This window comes from Puntigrus tetrazona, chromosome 15, assembly GCF_018831695.1.
Source record: "Puntigrus tetrazona isolate hp1 chromosome 15, ASM1883169v1, whole genome shotgun sequence".
In the NCBI taxonomy this organism is placed as follows: Eukaryota; Metazoa; Chordata; class Actinopteri; order Cypriniformes; family Cyprinidae; genus Puntigrus; species Puntigrus tetrazona.
The window spans coordinates 18,686,947-18,706,057 of NC_056713.1; the positions used below are offsets into that span (position 1 = coordinate 18,686,947).

The 19,111-nt window shown below is 36.9% G+C and overlaps 2 protein-coding genes across 5 annotated transcripts in view; both read right to left on the reverse strand.

Moving 5' to 3' along the window:
* The window catches only part of pds5b (PDS5 cohesin associated factor B), a 28,314-nt gene extending 16,355 nt beyond the window's left edge, over positions 1-11,959 (reverse strand). For 2 of the 3 annotated variants that reach the window (XM_043259042.1, XM_043259040.1), the window contains exons 1-12: positions 11,660-11,959; positions 9,238-9,364; positions 7,877-8,080; positions 7,408-7,494; positions 7,220-7,317; positions 5,943-6,069; positions 5,319-5,399; positions 4,492-4,632; positions 2,883-2,998; positions 2,672-2,766; positions 2,098-2,243; positions 586-737 (exon numbers count right to left, since the gene is read on the reverse strand). In XM_043259042.1, coding sequence (XP_043114977.1) covers positions 586-737; positions 2,098-2,243; positions 2,672-2,766; positions 2,883-2,998; positions 4,492-4,632; positions 5,319-5,399; positions 5,943-6,069; positions 7,220-7,317; positions 7,408-7,494; positions 7,877-8,080; positions 9,238-9,345 — 1,355 coding nt within the window. In that variant the 5' untranslated portion in view covers positions 9,346-9,364; positions 11,660-11,959. Of the gene's footprint in view, positions 1-585; positions 738-2,097; positions 2,244-2,671; positions 2,767-2,882; positions 2,999-4,491; positions 4,633-5,318; positions 5,400-5,942; positions 6,070-7,219; positions 7,318-7,407; positions 7,495-7,876; positions 8,081-9,237; positions 9,365-11,564 lie in introns of all 3 variants that reach the window. The other variant, XM_043259041.1, reaches the window with a different exon arrangement.
* An 811-nt stretch (positions 11,960-12,770) lies between these two features.
* On the reverse strand, positions 12,771-17,523 carry n4bp2l2 (NEDD4 binding protein 2-like 2). Of its 2 annotated transcripts, none has more exons than XM_043258149.1 (6): positions 17,410-17,523; positions 16,136-17,151; positions 15,900-16,024; positions 13,936-14,024; positions 13,616-13,692; positions 12,771-13,316 (listed from the first exon to the last, which is right to left on the reverse strand). In XM_043258149.1, exons 2-6 carry the CDS (start codon positions 17,149-17,151, stop codon positions 13,193-13,195), a joined length of 1,431 nt encoding a protein of 476 aa, XP_043114084.1. In that variant the 5' UTR covers positions 17,410-17,523; the 3' UTR covers positions 12,771-13,192. The 2 variants fall into 2 exon arrangements, 1 of the variants encoding a protein (XP_043114084.1); XR_006252597.1 differs by having other exon boundaries at positions 13,252-13,316; positions 13,936-14,016.
* Between the last annotated feature and the right edge of the window lie 1,588 nt (positions 17,524-19,111).

Below are 19,111 nucleotides of genomic sequence, written 5' to 3' on the forward strand. Positions count from 1 at the left end.
TATAACAAACTCTTACAGGCTTCACGCCTCACTCAAAGCCTGTCAGACACCAGCGTTTTTGTGTTCAATAGCATGTTAAGTCAACAATGAGAAGGCAGCGCTTTTAAACTAAAAAAAACTAAAGAAAATTGTCAACATTTTGGTTGTACAGAAACTTTTAGAGAATCTTTTTTTTAGGCAGCCACCCAAATGTAATTTCATATTCTGAAGCACATTTAATATTTGATGCTAAAAACTCTTGTGGTTCACAGAGCTTGGATCCACAGAGACAGACGCCCGTTCAGTGATATGTCAGGTAATAGGCACATTTTGAGTTGTATTCAAAATCTGTCAATTACTTAATAAGGCAAACTAGGATTTAAGGCTCCATTTTTAATTAATTACAGGTATGTAACCATGTACAATCTATCATAAAAAAAAAAAAACACATTTCTACAAAGAAATTATGTATCTTCCATTTTATGTCTATGTACTGACTGGAAGCATCATTCGCTACTGATGCAGTTTATAAACCATATAGAAAGCTTGAATTTCAAATAGCCAAGGATGTCACTAAAAGGCTGACGGCTTATCAGCTTCACTCACCGGTCGTCAATGCTGTTCTGGTAGTAAATGTGAAGCAGTTTGTCTTTGATCCAGGAGATCTGCTTTGCTGCCTCTTTGCCTGCCTCTGCCTGTAAGGAGTACTTCTTATAGATCTGAGCCAGACCCATCATAGCCTCCTTTCGGACCCGCCACTGCAAGATAACACAACAGTGATTCTGATGTAAAAATCATACGAGTAGAACCAGCAGTAATAAAAACAACTTGTTCAACAGCATGTATACATTTAAAAAAATAATTTTCATTGATGCATGCATGCGTGTGTGTGTGTATATATATATATATATATATTTGATTATTTGATTACAGCACAAGACAATGAACTACTCAACCCATGATACACTTAAAGTGATACAACCAATCAAGCCACAACAATACAATAAAATAAAACAATACAATAAAACACTTGAGTATTGAATAAAACACACACTACCATATGCTTTTTTTATCTATGCCAGTCTTATGCCTGCCAAGGCTGAGCTCACTGAAGTAAAAACTGTAATATTGTCAAGTATTATTACACTTAAATGTTTACATTTTAATTTATTCATGTGATACAAAGCTGTATTCTTAGAAACCATTATTCCAGTCTTCAGTCGCATAATCCTTTAGAAATCATGCTAATATGCTGATTTGCTGCTTAAACAACATTTCTTATTGTATCAAATGTTGAAAAATTGTTTAATCATATATACACACACACACACACACACACACACACACACACACACACTGTGTGGAAGAAAACAAAAACAATCCCTTCCTGAACCCAAACTTAAATTCATAAAATCATCCCTAACGGGCCAATTACAATGTTGCCTAGTTGGACCACTTGCTAAAATTAGGAAAAATGTTACAGAAAAAGGAAGACACTTATAAAAATAAAAAAAGGAAAGAAAATCATATTTCTAGCCTGTAGTCACATTTCCCCTCAACGCTATGTCAGAGGAACGGCTGCTTCTGAGGTTTTACCAAGACATAAAAATGCCAAAACATCCATTTAGCCGAAAAAGCCTGATATGACAGTTCCTGCATAAAACCACATCTTATGCACAGCAAGCAGAAGCAAACGAGGTGTAATAGGACAAGATGGAGATACGCCTTGACTGCAGCGGTGTCATTTGTCCAGGAACACAGAGGGGCCTTCAATTAAATTCATCCCTGAAAGCGTTTTGAAAAGACTGAGGAATGGTTATATGTGAGTTATAGTCCAATTTATATTATTCCATCCCCTCTAGCTCGGGTGGCTAAAGGAGACTGCTGATTAAATTATAGTGAGAAGAAATGGAGTGTGTCTGGAAAGAAACAAGAAGCTAATGTATTCCAGCTCAGCTCTGCCCTGAATGCGGTGATGTCAAAGTCTCTGGTTCATTTGGGGTACTAATGGGAGAAAAGGCCCTCGGATATTACGCACGAAATAAAATGACTGCAGCACTAATAAAGAATGTTTAAGAGACAGCAAACAAACAAGCATAAGGACAGCCTGGCACATACCCTCTTATCCAGAGTCCTCTCTCTCACAAAGTTCAGCAGGTGATCGTTGACGAGAGAAAGGTCCTTTTTGGAAGCTGTCACGATGGACACAATGACGTCGTGTCGAATTGCCTCCTCTGGGTCATGTGACCTTACTTTCAAATACTCTGTAGAACAAAAAAAAAAAGATTTAATGTGCATATGCATAATTTGCGTTGTCTCGGGAATTTAATATACAATTATACAGCAATTAAGTAAATGTTATTTTTACAAAGACAAAAAAAATAAAAATTAAATAAAAAAAAAAATTCATTTCTCAGTTACATAATATGAAAAACAATCATAGACAATAAAAATAACACTTTTTTTTCCCTCTCACCCACACGAGTTATAGTACCCTTAACAAGACCTACTGTCATTTATTTTTATTTTTTTTACATTTAGAATAACCTCTTTAAAACGACACAATGAATTGAGCACAATAACGCCAAACCATGTATTACGAAAGCAAAGAGGGTAAACTTCAGTTTCATTTCACTTTCATGCTCAGTTGTGGATTAGGAGTAGTCAAAGTTAGAAGGGGAACAGTTTGTACCTGTGAGATCTTTCGCCAGGTCTGGATGGTTCATCAAGCAATGGCTGGCAAACTTGACACATTCCAGTCGAACAGGGACATGGATGTCATTAAACCTAAGAAACCACAGCAAACCCAGATGGTCAAAATTCTTGCAGCTTGGTCTTGCCGTTTTGTTCAGTTTGTTTACACAGAGAAACGGGTAATTGGACGTGTTGTGCACGAGCTGTACCTCCCAAGGTAGCACTGCCAGAGAGGTTTGTTCTGTGAAGCGAGCTCTGAATCCTTTGCACCAAACATCTTGGCCAGGAGTTTCACAACTTGCAGGCGTTCGTCGTTATCATTGCTCTACAAAACACACAAGGATCTCCCGGTGATATAACTGCAGAAAACGAGGCCTGTGGCCATTAATTACAGCACAAGCATTCAATGAACTCATTTAGCTGATTTAGCCTCATCGTCATTGTGCTTTGCATAAAAACAAAAGATAAAGGCAAGATGTTAAACACGGTACATGGAACAGGCAGCTCCTAACAGAACGATAACATTCATTCGTACACTAATCGCAAAATCAACCTGCTTTTGCCAAAATGTATACAAGTTTAATAACAGAGCCAACACAAAAGAAAGTAATCTCCTTTGCTGGTTTTTGAAAAATGCTAACTGTGCTTTCAAGCCATGCTGGATTAAATCTCATGTGAAAGAAAACGAAAGAAAGGATCGTTGACTCGGCTGAAGTGTAATCAATTTCATGCAGCGTGTCAGCATCTTTTAGCTCGGGAATGGTATATTAGAAACCATTTTTTAGAAACGCCCAACTTTTTAAAGCAGTAAAATCCACATATATTAACTTTCAGATAACAACTGACCAAGTTTTTCATTGTCAGAAAAGCACAATGTCAGGTAAGCCACTGAAGGGTGGAATTTATTTGGCTATTAAAACACCATAAGTATCATGAGGTTCTGACCACATTTACTATACTCAAGTTTTGAAGAGGCTTTTTTTTTTTACCCCCACGGGCTGCAAAAAGTCATAAACAAGGCACAGCTTCCGTGGTGTTGTGAGATGCTAATCATGAGCTATCACAGATGTCCTAGAGGCTCAATAAGGGTTTCATTACACGGGTAGCACGCTTTCCTAGAAGTAGCCAAATATCCATCCAAAACTAAACCTCTTACCGGAATGACATTAGAAGGGGACAGAAATATTTAGTATTTAACCTTCATGTTTATCTAATTATCCAATTGAATTGTCACTAAATAAGCAGCTAATAACTACGCTTTTTTAAAAACGTGTTCGTTATTAGTAAATAAAAAGTTAAACGTGTTTAGGTAAAAAAAAAAAAAAAAAAAAATTATGCAACAGAGATTGCAAAACTGATTTCACTAATAGACCTACCAGTCAGCATAAAAATAACACACTGATGCTGCCATCTTTCTGAACTCATTTTTAAACACCCTGTAATTTGATTCTGAATCCTAGATAAAAACAATTTAGAAATTTTGACCCTCTTCTGCAAAATAGTGAATTATTCATCTGCAACATTTAGTATTTCTAATTTCATAACTATACATGTTTATCTTTCTTAAAATGAAAAAGTTGAGCTGGGGACATCTTGTTGAGTTGACGCAAATTTTTTTTTTCAGTGGCTAACACCATTATTGAATAAAAGGCAGAATGTCTGCTATAACGAATATAAACATTTTAATTAAAACAAAAAAAAAGTCTTACTATTTACCAAAAATACTTATATAGAATCACGCATTACACGCTACATTTAAAAACTCACAATCAAAAGCACAGAGACACCCCTTCATGAATTGTAAACAAGCCATCTTACCTTGAGCTTGAACTCTAGCTGTGGCAGGACGGACAGCAGTAGATGGCTGTCGATGTTGTAGAGCTCCAGGATTAGGTCAAAGACATGTTCTGACAGATCACTGACTGAAGTCTTCCCCAGCATCAGCACCTGGTTAAAGAACTGAGAGACACACACACACACACACACACACACACACACACAAACTGTACATCACACACTGTACCCACCAGCAGCTACTGCATGTCACTGGATAATGGCACCCTTTCAAACTCACTGCAAAACCGCCTGGCATCAGCACTTTAGCATGGCATCGATTAGAGATTAGCGAGAGGAAGCTGGTTTTACATTGAAATAAAAAAGCAAGTGGCTTCATCTATGGGCGGGAGAAGCTGTCTCCAAGAGAGCGCTTATACAGAATAGAAAAAGGAATCGAAATAGAAATCAGGCTTTGCTGATCTATTATAGTTATTGAGAAGGATTCTCCTCCACGCTTATTCGCACTCTCTCTATTCCCTGCAGTGCTCATTAAAAGCGCTAGAGTTCATAGCATAACAGCGCTGCATGCTCCTGAGGGCGTTGCTGATGAATGTGTTTAAACTCAACATGCCGTTTGAGCATGGAGAGGTGCTCTTGATCTCCGGTTAATGTTGCAAGCCTCAACGAGCTTTCAACAGAGAAAGGGCTGGAGACAAATCATGGAGGTTCATTAGGGATTATTCACAATTTAAATAAATGAGAAGACCTTTCTTATAGCCTTGTAATTCAGCATGATTTTGTCACAGGCAACGGTAGAGGTAGGTGTGCTTTCTGTGTAGAGTTATCTAGTAGAAATCACGTTTACTCACGTTGGTGATGTACGGCTCTATGGCCTGAGCGGTTCTCTTCAGCAAGGCTTTGGCCAGATCATACGCTTGCTTGTTGAGGTTCTGAAAGACAAGATGAAGCAATGAAAACTAATTTTCTTGTTGTGTGCAAATCTCATGAAACCTGTCAAGTACACAAAATTAACAAAGAGAAAATTAAACCTGTGTTAAGAGTTTGTTTTATATCTTGCCATTTTCATTGTTATGTAAATAAATATAAATCTATGCAATATAATGTATATATATATAAAAAAAAAAAACACATATGCACAAATTTTTGTTTACATACTATGTGTGTAACGTGAATATTTATTCTGAATATTCTGAACGTAAACGTACAATTATACGACTGTTCATAAGTAATGACTTAATAGTTCTGCAATGCAAATTATGTAAACACTATTTAACGTATGCTACTATAAGCCAGGCTTATGCATTATATATACACATGTATATGATTTGCAGTGCTGTCTCTATTTAAAGGTTGAATTATATTACAATATTTAAAATATGTTGTATATTTTAAGTATTTTTTTCCTTGGGTAAAACGTGACTAGGACTTTTTTTTTGATGAAAGTTGCATTTGTTTTTTTCAGTTCTCTGTACCTTGTGTGCTGGGACCAGGTTAACCAGAACAGTATCCAGGAGTTCCTGTGAGACAGAGTCGCCTTCACAAACAATTGAGCTCATGAGATCCACCATATGCATGTGCACTTTTTGATTGTGTCCATTGCTACAAAGAAAAAAAAAAACAAGGTAAACACGAGAACTGACCTAAAATCATCTGCGTCGAGCAGTGGAGGAGTGGAAGATGGGAAACAAGAGCAATGGGGCAGAGAAAACAGAAACACTTCTACATTTTTCCATTTACACATGAGAGCCGAGCGCTGCACTGTCCCGCTCACAGAGGACATTTCCGACTGAGCGAACATCACTGGCTGAGATGAATCACCCCCATATGCAGCCTTTATAGCACACATGCAGTGAAGGGTTTCCACCTGGGATTCGCACGCATCATTGTCATATGACCGAATGCAGCGAAATAATATCAGCGAGCAGGAGGCTGACAGCTCATTAGGACATAACAAATAGTCTGCAGCTTCACATTTACATCTCAAACAGAAAACAGTACACCACAGAGGTGCTTTACTGAATTATGACAGTCGCTATAGCAAGAATCTCCATTGAGCTCTCTAACCAAATGGCAGCACTATTACAAGACTACAAAAAAAATATATAGGTGGCACATTTCATACGATGATATTTTTAATGACATAAAATTATTAAATATTGCCAATAAAACAAAGCAATTAAGCATCACCTGAATCACCACTAAATTTCACCCCTTCTAAAAATGTATTAAACCTTTGTTTACATGTTGGCAAACACCGACTATAATAGGACTATGAATTTTCTCATTTTATATAGCTCTCTAATCAAACCATTATTTAATATTTTCATTGTTTATACTGGAAAAATTCAATAAATAAAACGTATGCATTATTTTTAACTAGATCAAAAACGTTTTTGTTGGGTAAACAATATGTTGTGTGTAACACCACAAAGAAAAAAATATATAACAATGTTTACATTTCTGTTAACATCAATAGTAACAGTAATCTTTCAAAACATTCTTATATTTTATTTATATTATTACATATATAAAACTGTAATGTAGTAATAAAAATAACTAAAATATTTACAGTATTTACAATGAAAGTTATAAGTTTGTAAATACAAAATACTTGACTACTTGGAAAAGTGATCAAATATATACACGTGTAATAAACAACATTAATGCATAAAATATAAAATGTAATTTTTTGGCTCTATGCAAATCTACATTGAACTCTTGAATAGATAAACAAGAACAGCAGACTCACTTGATCACTTGGAACAGCGTTCTGTAGAGCTGAGTAAAGATCTCATTGCTGTCCTCCAACTCAAAACAGATGTTGTAGGACTTCACCCAGGCGATGTTCTTGAGAGCCAGACAGGGAAAGAGAAGGTCAGATGCATGTTCAAAAACCATTTTAATACTTTGTTTTTCTGCATTAGTTGGGCACCATACCTCCAGTAGATAAAAATATCGATTAAACTGCGCGCTCTTGGTGTCTTCCAACCCTTTCAGCTGTCGAGTTATGAACATGAAAATATCCTGAGTGGAAAAGAGGAGAAGAGAGTTTTAATATTTTAAGCACCTGTAAAGGCAATGCATGAGAGACAGCAGTGTTATTTTAGTATTTTCTCCTGAGGAACTCGACCCGTTGCCGTCTTTTGTTCAAGGTGAAGAAAAACAGACACTCAAACTTTAAAATGGAGGTGCTGAAATTTTGATGCATACTAATTCGATTCAATGTTTTTTCCCAAAACAATGCACTTAGCTGGGCCATGAACGCTTTAAAAGCATTGGGCTTGCCGTGTGATCCTAACATGGTAGTAATCATGAATTTAAAGTGTAATTATAGCTTGCAAACTTTCATGGTTCTTACACAAGTAGTAACATTGCATTCAAAACAATAGATGTTGAGTTTTCCAACCTTAAGTTTATCAGGTGATGTGTACGGTGCCTCAGGGGCGTAGATGCGAAATATATCTGCAAGACAGCAGGCCACAAGTAATCTGACATCTTTGTCTGGGTGTTTGAGAAAAAAATCAGAGGCGAGATGCAAAGCCAAGTTCAGATAGAGTTCCTTCTCCTCCTCTGAGTCCTGGTCCATGTCCATGAAGGTTTTCACCACCATCTGATTTTGAAGAGAAACATAGAGCCGTGCGTCAACCACACATTCAACTAACAGTGTGATGTAAGACACTCTTTCTAATGGGAAACACACTTCCACTTGGCAGTCTTACTTAAAAATAGACATAAGTGACAAAGCCACTGAGGGAGGAAACGCTATCTACAAGCTGTAAAAACAGCTTGAAATACGAGCAGAAAAATTGTTATTTCATTCTGTGTGATAAAACCTCAACTGAGGTTTAGAGATGAGCAAATCTAAACAAGAAATGCTTTGCACAAAATATTCCTGCTTAACCAAGGAGGAAAAAAGGAAAAAAAAATCAACACAAATATGAAAATTCAAAAACTATAAAACTTAAATAATTAATAATTCTGGTTATTGACAGACTTGACATTGTTAAATAAAACTATTGTATTTTTGTTAGCTAAATTATTTCTTAGAAAAAATTATATAAATGTTAGAATACAGAAATGTGCCAATTTTGTTCATTTCTGAAATAACTATAACTAAAAGATAAAAGTAATTTTTTTTTTTTTGAAATGACAAGAACATAATGACTAAAACCTAACAAAAATTCAGTACTAAAATTACTAAAGCTGAAATAAAAGCAGATTTTTTAATAAATGACAACAACCATAAAATTACAAAAAATGTAAAAACATTTAATAAACATTACAAAATAAAGAATGTGCCAGATATATATTATAAAAAAATTGTGTTTGTATATGTGTTTGTGTTTATTTATTAGGTACATTAAAAGTATACACAATAACACACAAAGTATATATTTTTAAAGTATTAAAACACACACACACACACACACACACACATATATGTGTGCGCATTTAAGATTATATAATTTTTTCTTATATTTCTAATATTACACAACATTTAATAAAAATATTTTTTATAAAATATATACATGCATGTGTTTGTATATACATTATTATATATATAGTACACACATTTTTCTTTACTTTTAACTTTTTTGGAAGCGAATAGTTTGACAGCAGTAATATTCATACATAAAAATATTTTAACACTGGTTTTAGAAGACTTGCAGTCAGACAAGCCTCAGTAGTCATTATTCACTGTAATGAACACATTCTGCACTAATAATAAACTGCTTCCACTTGTGTGAATGACAGAACGCTCCTCACCTTCAGTCTCCGAACCATCTCCTCCTTGGAGATCTTATCGGAGATCTCCTTCACCCCCGGCGGGTAGGTGATTTTGCCGTCTGTGGCTCGATTCTTGGAGTGAGCCATGCTCTCCAATCAGTGCTCGCTGCAAACGTGTCAAAAAAACATGAATGTGTCAGCGCACAACACGTGGACAGGGAGTTTTCATCAATTACTTTTTTGGAGAAGAATGGGCTGCTAAAGAAATCATCCTGTGGATCCTGAACACTGATTTGACTTTGACTACACCCAAAAAAAAAAAAAAAAAAAAAAGAAGAAAAGAGCCAAAAACCTCACCTCCTGTGGACAGTTAAATACAAACAGCGCTAAAGAGCAGTGTCTACAGAGACATTTAAATTCAAAGAAATGCTATACTTTCAATTCAAGTTGATGTGCACAGAGGTTTTACAGATTAGCAAACTAAAACACAACACCCATACGTGAATTACAGCACCAAGCAGTCTAATCTAAAATGACAAGACAAAAAAATGCAATCATCATCACCATCTGTAATTCATAACAAACAGCCAAATTAAGCCTGCTGATATAATGAAGAGTAAAAATGGAGTATGGAAAGACCCCATGAAATGCTTCAACAGGAAATTGGAGCAGGATGTACTTAAGGGCTTTTTTCTTTGATTGGACAAAAAAAAAAAAAAAAAAAAATTGGGGAAAAAAAAAAGAAAACATTCTGCAAATGTTATAAAGCAAATGCTAATACAACAGAAAAATTATAAAATATAAAGAAAATTATAAATGTGTGTGTGTGTATATATATATATATATATATATATATATATATATATATATATATATATATATATAGCTTAAATTGCAATGAAAAGGTAGATTTTCCTTAGTGTGATGAATGTGTGCATGCAATGGATCATAAAAAACGCTCTCAAAAATGAATCTGATCTTGGAAGTCACATGTGTGGGGCCGGAGCTTACGCATTATACAAGAACAGAAGTCCAGAAACGCCTCGTTTTTAAACACCAATTATTACATTTCAATTAAGATTTTAAAAAAAATGTAAACATGATATGAGATAATCATGTATGAATCATTCATAACAACATCCACAGTTTGAGTTTGCAAATTAGGTCCGTTTCCATTTCATGTAGACTCTCCACAAAAGAAAATGACTTGCCTTCACAAAACAAAATATTATTTTAACCTGCAATAAGTGGAAATATATAAAATCTTTATATACATTTTGACAGAAAATGTCATTGCGTGCACGCAACATTATATATATACACGCATTATACATCAATAACTTTAATGATTTATCAGTTCATTTTTTTATTTTTTTTTTAAATACTTTGATTTGGATTTAATGGGGGGTGGCTTTAAATACACAGCAGAAAGACTAAAGCAGTCAAAATGAAAATAAAGGCATTACAGGTGCATTGCATTTCCCCTAAGAGCGACCCATAAAAAGTTATAACACCACAATTACGCAAGAAATTAATAATGCAAGGTGAAGTGAAAATAGCTGTCATTTCGAGGCAGGTTCAACAAAGTGAAAGCGTTTCACAATCCCCGCAAACGCCAAGCACATACGGCACATTTACAACACCTCTGTGCATATTATTAGTAAACAATGCATCGCGCTGCCAGCTATAAGACACCATTACGATCTTACAACGATTTTGCACGGGGGGGAAAAAAGAGGCTTACATTCTGACAGCAGGTTGACTTTCTGAACTGACGTCTTTGTGCAGCACAACCGGGATAAAATACGTTACAGTCTTGATCACACAGCAGCTGTCATTTCATTCCTTTGACAGTGGTTTATCCCATAGAAACCGAGATAACACCCCTAAGGGGGTGTTTACAAGCTAAAATTCATTGCACACCACTATACAGCTCCCCTGTTACTATCTACGTCCAATGCACAACAGCACTCACCGTCTCGATATGCAGCGGACTAAACGAGCCCATAAGAAAACCGAACGCACGCTACAGCGGTAGAATCCGTTTTGAACGCTTTTTTAAAAAAGCGGCTGAAGCGGTTTACGAGCAGCTAAGCTAAGCTAACAGAGCTAAAACACAAACACTCGTATGCATGTACACACACGAGGCGTCGGGAAAGTGCACGGCCCTCTTTCGCAACGAAAACGGCCGCCAAACCGCACGCCACGCGGGAACCGACGACCACTGTCATCGCGATTCGCGTTTCGAGAGGAGAACGAGCGAATTCGCGGGGTTGGGAAACACAGAAAGAGTGAGAGTCAGATATCCTCGCACGGGTTAACAGAAGAATAGACAAGCAAGCGGCGAAAAAGAGAAAAGCACCTACTGAAACAGCCGCGAAATAATAATTCCCGATAACGGACTCCTGTCGGCGCGGGGCGATTTCGCTCGCGTGCGGTTTAAATTCAAACAGACGTTTACCTTATTGGAAAAAGTGCGCGCTCCACTCGCTTCTCCCACCGCTGAGATCCTCCTGTCGGCTTCAAAATGGCGCCAATTTGTCCCTATCTGCACCAGTCAGTGCAGCTCCGCTCGGTGCAGGTCCTTCACTTCCCTCCTCCGTCCGCGTTTATTTGTGTAAAGGCATGGCTCTGTTTTTTGCGGTTATATTCGCGGGTTGGGTTTAGAAAAAGAAATAAACCGCTATAATAGTGATGTAAATGGCTGGTGCGTAAACGAGCGTTTATGTTGAGTCGCTAGCTGGTCGGAGTGCGGTGTAACAGTGACACCTATAGGCCAAGAAGAGCATGACAGCGGTCTCCGCCTTCATATGCACAATATGTGACACTTACAATGGATAGATAAAGGCACTGCACCAGTATTGATGAAATAAAATATATACATTAGATGAAAAAATCACTTTAAGGACCTCGGATATGTTGCCTTGGCAACTGACTGAAATAGGTTTAGGTCGAGGTAAAATTGCTCAAACAGAAACCGAAGTAAAATTAAAGCAGTATCGAAATATGAAGAATAACCCAGTTGACAAAACCAGCTTGTGCTGGTAAGCTTGGATGCTGGTTTATGCTGGTCCTTCGCCGGCACATAAACCAGCAAAGGACCAGCTTAAACCAGCATCCCAGCTTCAAAACGAGCAGCGTATCGGCAGGGAATTTAAATGACAGAAGCACATAAGATTATGTAAAATAAAACAAAACCTAAAAATCTATATATAGATATGTATATACACACTGGACTCGAGGTCATTTTTACATCGCAAAAAAAATGAAAGCTACTTTTTAAAGAGTCAAGTGTTACCTTTTTTACAATAAATGTCAACATCTTGTAATGGATAACAAGTAGACTTTGAAATAGAATAGATTTTGCTTTTAATAATGTGCTTAATTTTAATTTTAATTTCTTTTCTTTTTTTCTGACAAGGCAACATTTATCATGACCCTGAGTGGGAATTGTTCTGTATATATTTAGTAGAAAGACATTTTTCATTGAAACGTTGAAAAGCATGCAGGTGTAGCCATTATTTCCATTTTATCAAAACAAATCAACATTTATTCAGAAACACATTCAGCACTTTTGAAAACAATGTCTTGTTTAATACAGGAGCCATCAACAATGTACAGCATATTCATAAAACATGAACCCTGAGATCAGATTAGTATCTAGATTTGAACTGTCGGTCTTTTGGATAAAAAAGGAATGCTTAAATAATGTTCCTAATTCAGCATGTCACTATACAGATTATGTTTTTGCAAAATACAAAAAAAGGTGTTTTTTTTTTTTTTTAAGAAATGATCTTTGTTTTGTAAAATGGTAAAATGTTTTGAGTATTTTAAACAAATATGGTCATTAAAAAGTTCTAAAATTAACATTAGAAACAAATTTAGCTGCATCAGTATGAGTAAAAAAAAATAAAAATAAAAAAAGCGCAATCGTTCAGAATGATAGCATGACAATATTTCTATGTCAAGAGCAGCTAAATGTCATCGGTCATCTTCATCGGCCTTTCTTTTTATGGGGTGGCACCACAGAATTCATCACAATGTCAACATTCATCGGCCACTCGAAACCATCCAGCATCTTTGCTATTGTTTCTCGAGGGACTCCGTGCTTGTTCCTCCTGTTGATTAAATTAATAGACAGGAAATTACAAGGACAGCCGAGCTCTATTAGACTGCTATACAAAGAAAGAAAGAAAGAAAGAACAATAACAACGGCTCTTGCGCTGGTCTTATTCACGGAAATATGAAAGATACTTACTGATCCTAGACTATAAAACATTTTGTCCACTTACTCACAACTGAAATCTCTACCTCTGTGCCATAAGCCAAAACCTGATCCAAAGTCAATAGTCTTTCTCATTCAGTGATTAATAAAAGTCACTGTGTTCCTGAGAACCAAAACTATAAACAGACTTACTTTTCTAACTGAGCAGGATCGTATTTCCAGAGGGTATCTGGCTCAAAAAAGTCCACTCTGTATCCGCTGTCTAAAGCCTGTGCGAAATAAAGCAAATGAATAAAAATGTGTTACTAATTAGCAAGCCGATATAGTTCATTTAGCAAATAGACGGAGAAATCATTTTATTGCGATACAAAATCTCTGAATGCAAACATATGGAAATGTTCTAAAGCGCTGCTAATAAAACTTTCAGCCAGTGTTCGGAGCCAAGTCAAAGACTAACTAGCGTTTTACAAAAATATTCCAATCCCAAGCATTACTTAAAGACGCCAACTCACCATTTGAACATAAGGCTTCATTTCCCAGGCTTTAACATTTGTGTTGTCGATGATAATGGGCGAGCGGCCCTCCAGCATCGCCTGTTCGGCTTAGACAAGACAAAGCCGTAAAGAATTAGCATCCAGACTGGTTTCAAAAGAACTTCATGCTCTAAATGCTCACAGTTACTAATATTTGTAAAACCTTACAAAAACAGTCAAGAAAAAGTCATGCTCATATTTGACACTAAAAAGCAAAACAAAAGCATGGTATTTTCATTAAGAAAATGACATTAGTCTTCTTAAGATTTTTTATTTTATTTTTTAAATTGGTGAAAATTATGAAAATTAATATATAACATTTAACATAATTTTTCTGCCATTTCCCTTTAATGTATGCATATAGATCGCCTTTCATAATTCAAAAGCTCCTCGGTGGCAAAGCACCGGGGGTGGATGAGATCCATCCCGAGTATCTCAGGTCTCTGGATGTTGGGACTTGATTGACACGCCTTTCGTCCACTGGACCAGCTCTATACCCTTGGCAGGGTACTGAAGGGTTCATGGGAGTTTGCCCAACCAGTCCACATATGCTTCATGTGGGGGGGTGCTCTGGGACCCTTTGCTAAGGGCTGTCCGGTCCCTGTATGATCGGAGCAGGAGCTTGGTTCACATTGCCAGCAGTAAGTCAGACTTGTTCCCGGTGCATGTTGGCCTTCAGCAGGGCGGCCCTTTGTCACCCGTCCTGTTCATTATCTTTATGGACAGGATTTATAGGCGCAGCCAGGGGCTGGAGGAGGTCTGGTTTGGAGACCACAGGATCTCATCTCTGCTTTTTGCAGATGATGTTGTCCTGTTGGCTGCAACTAGCCAGGACCTACAGGGGTAGTTTGCAGCCGAGTGTGAAGTGGCTGGGATGAGAATCAGCGCCTCCAAGTCTGAGGCCATGGTTCTCGGCCAAACAAGGGTGGCTTGAGTTAAAGTTTAAATATCTTGAGGTCCTTCACGAGTGAGGGAAGGATGGAAACAGAAATCGAGAAATGGATCAGTGCGGCTTCTGCAGTAATGTGGTCGATGTACCAGTCTGTCATGGTCAAGAAGGAGCTGAGGTGAAGCTCTCGATTTACTGGTCGATCTAAGTTTCTACTCTCACCTATGGTCTTTGGGTCATGACTGAAAGGATGAGATCCCTCTGTAGGATGGCTGGAAACTCCCATAGAGAGAGGTTGAGGAGCTTAGTCACTCAGGATTAGCTCAGACATCGAGAGAGGCCAGATGAGGTGGCTCAAGCATCTGTTTGGGATGCCTCCCGATGGGGTTGGACACCTCCCGATGGTGTTTCAGGCATGTCCCACTGGGGAAGAGGCCCCAGGGAGAGACTATGTCTCTCAGCTGGCCTGGGAGCACCTCAGTGTTCCCCTGGAAGAGTTGGAGGACATGTCTGGGGAGAGGGAAGCCTAGGCATCCCTACTTAGGCTGCTGCCCCCACGGCCCAGCCCCGGATTGAAGAATAGATGGATTTATACATCATTGATGTGTTCAAATACAATTATGTAATTTTTATTTCATTCATGTTTTACTATAATAGTGAAAATGACTGCATTAAAGCACTCATAATCTACTTTACTCTCATACTGTGTATATTTATTATGTGCATATAAATACAAACACATGCATATATATTTAATAAAAAATATATTGTCATACACACACACAATATATATATATATATATATATATATATATATATATATATGTGTGTGTGTGTGTGTGTGTGTGTGTGAATAATAGAATTTATAAAAAATTATAAACTTAAATATTTTTGAACTATATACTGTATGCATGTGTTTTTATGTATACATAATAAATATGCACAGCACACATACATATATAATGGAAAAAAAAATATTCATGATTTATCATTTAACAGCAATAAAATGAAGACAAACATATATACATAAACACACACACGTTACTGTCCTCACCTCTCTCCTGGTTCCAGCCGTGAGCATCATCAAGCAGAGCAGAATTATATTCATATCTGTTGTCTTGGAAAAAGTAGTCATCTGTGCTCAGTATTACTCCACTGGGACCAGTGGACAGGAGTTTTCTGAGACACAAAAGATTACAAAAGCTTGATTTCTCTGCTTATCCTTAACTACTCAAAACATCCACTTTGCTGCAAAGACATCATTGAGGTTACATATTAAGGTTTGCTCACCTGGCCAAAGTGGATTTTCCAGATCCTGGGACTCCCCTCAACAATATGAGCACCAAAGCAGCGTTATCATTATGCCGATATGGGTCTTTTTCATGATAATGCTGCTGCGGGTGTGCTGAAGATGTTTGATACTCCTCAGAGAATCCAGGATGCCCGTGTGATTGGAAAGCTCTGTTTTGTTCACGCCATCTGTTCGAACGTAATGGTTGTCCTTCCCATGGGCCCCGGCAGTTGTTGTTGCCGTGAAAACTGTGGAAGACGTTCTCCTGAGGTCCCCTGTCTGGAGGATACATGATAGCCCCTCCAGAGGTTGGGGGAGGGAAGAAGTGCACCTTTGGGTCTGGAGGAACCCATGGCGGAGGAGGATACCACGGCTCTGGATATCCTCCTCTACCAAAGTCGTCCATATTACATTGCAAGCGGGGTCGACATCTTTTTGGATCTTTCTGGTTGCGTTCATGTGGATCTGGGTAAGGTCTGTAGGCTCTGCCGTGATCAGTTACGACAACAGGAATGCTTGTACTGCTTGGTTGATCGTTTTCAGGCTTGTTGGAAGGATGCCGTTCAGCCGTTTTGGTGTCGGCATCGACTTCAACCTTATCAACTTCCTCAAGCTCTTTGTAAAATTCACAAAGCTCTTGCTCGATGGATGGCTCCGGGCGACACACAGGCCCAATAAATGAAGTACTAGTGATGGCCAACTCTCTAATGACACGTTCCCTCTCTGTTTGGCTTATGTTCTTAGTGAAACATGTGCTGGTAACTTCTTTTACACAACTGTCTGTCTGTATTTGTATTGAAGGATCCAGTTTTTCACCATCTGGATTCACGTCCTGTTGAGTCTTGAAATGACGTCCTACAGGTAAAAAAGCTAAATCAGTCTGATTGTTGGTTGATTTAGCCACTGGTGTCACTCTGACACCATCTGAGTGAGTTAGTGGTGCGTTGTCATATCTTTCCTCTACATTTCCACCATTAGGTGGAGAAGTAGATTCACTGGCATTGACATTTGGCATCTATAAAGAACAATAAAACCACACAGTAAAACAATATTATGTAAATTATGTAAATCCACAGATTCAGTAAAGCCAACCTTTAATTACTGACACACAAGTTAGTCATAAGACAGACGTTTATATTTAAATAACAATCATCATTTAATAAAACAATACTTAAAATGACAAAAGCAGCTTTGGAAAACAATGAGGTTCGATACATTTTATAGGTAATATTTTCTCGAAACGGTGAAATTAAATCGCGGTGAAAAGCTTTACCTGAGGTGTTATAAAACTTGTAAGCGCTATGTTCTGGTTAATCAAATGTTTTGTAGCATATCTGCTACAAGGCTAGAGAGAAAGCAGCAACCTAGACAGATAACGCCACAAAAGGAAGAACGTTCAAAATAAAAGTCCCACAAAAAAAATGTATGTACTTGAATGAAATTAAATAACTAAATAATCTAAGGAAAATCTTATATATATATATATATATATATATATATATATATATATATATATATATATATATATATATATATATATATATATATATATATATATATATATATATTTTTATTTATTTATTTATTTATTTTATTTATTTATTTTTTCCACACACGTTTTGTTTCCATATTTTATGAATCGTAAGGTGTAGTTGGGTTTTTTATACTGTACTGTATGTATTATCGTCCTACACCTATCCCTTACAGGAAACTACTGGCTTTTTTAGATTCTCAAATTTTTTTATCCTGTTTGTTTTAGAAACCTGTGTAAAAAATGTTCTTACAACATAAAAAAATTACTGGTATTCCTATCATTGTGGGATATTATAACGTTATATATATAACGTGATAAATACCACGTGCACACACACACACACACTTAAATAAAAGCTTAATTCTCAGCATGAAACTCGTTAACTTTCTGAAATTATTCTAATATGTTGACATGCTGCTCTAAAACATTTATCAACAAGGTTACAAATATTTCTGCTGATATATTTTGATATATTGATATACATTTAATATTGTGTGTGTAATAATGTGTATGTGTGTGTGTGTCTGTGTGAAAACTATGGTACGTTTTTTTCAGGATTCTTTTATAAATTTAAAGATTAGGCCTTTCCTAAATAAAGGTTTTGCATGTGATATAAAATAATATGAATAGGCCTATAGCTCATGTTGTCATTTATATTTCTCTGCATGTCTCAGTGTATTGGTAGGACAACAAAATATGATTACAAATTTCACTTAACCAGAAGCAAAAACCCAGCATGCTCCTCCAGTTTAACCACAGAATGTGTCTTTCACCACTTAGATCCTCTTCTGTGAAGAAATACACACAGTCAGCCATTTTTACAAGTATCACCCTGATCAACTGCCAAAACCATAATTTGTTTTGAAGGAAAACATAGGGACATAGGGAATAAGGAAGTGTAATCTTCAGATCGTCCTGTAGCACTACTGGTAAACCACTGAACTGTACCAAAACTGTCTTTGAGTGAGTGCATTTCTGTCCTTTTCAAGCTGTTTGGGTTTCATACGCAAACAAATGTGGTAAAATGTGGGTTTTTAACGGAAATCCCTTTTAAACACTGCGAGCGGTCAAACACCACGACTGATGAGAGTATTTCACAGCAGCTTTCAGCAGTTTTCAGTCATCTCACTGCCAGAAGCATTAAGTCCGCTCATATGTACCATCCCTTTGGTCAGAAAAAACAAATCATGTGTCCGTAGTTTGACCCAGAACCATGAAAAAAGTGTGTTTTTGCTCATGGCAGAGACAAATAATCCTTTTAAGGTGGCAAATTTCAGTTCAAAGTTCAGGCTGTTTATTTAGACAGATCTACCTTATATTCTATTAATTCCATGCCATATTCACTATCTTTTACTTATAGTTTATTCACATTTATTCACTTTTCACGTCCGTTTTTCACTTAGACTTGACAAAGTCATACTAGTAACTCACCACAAAAATA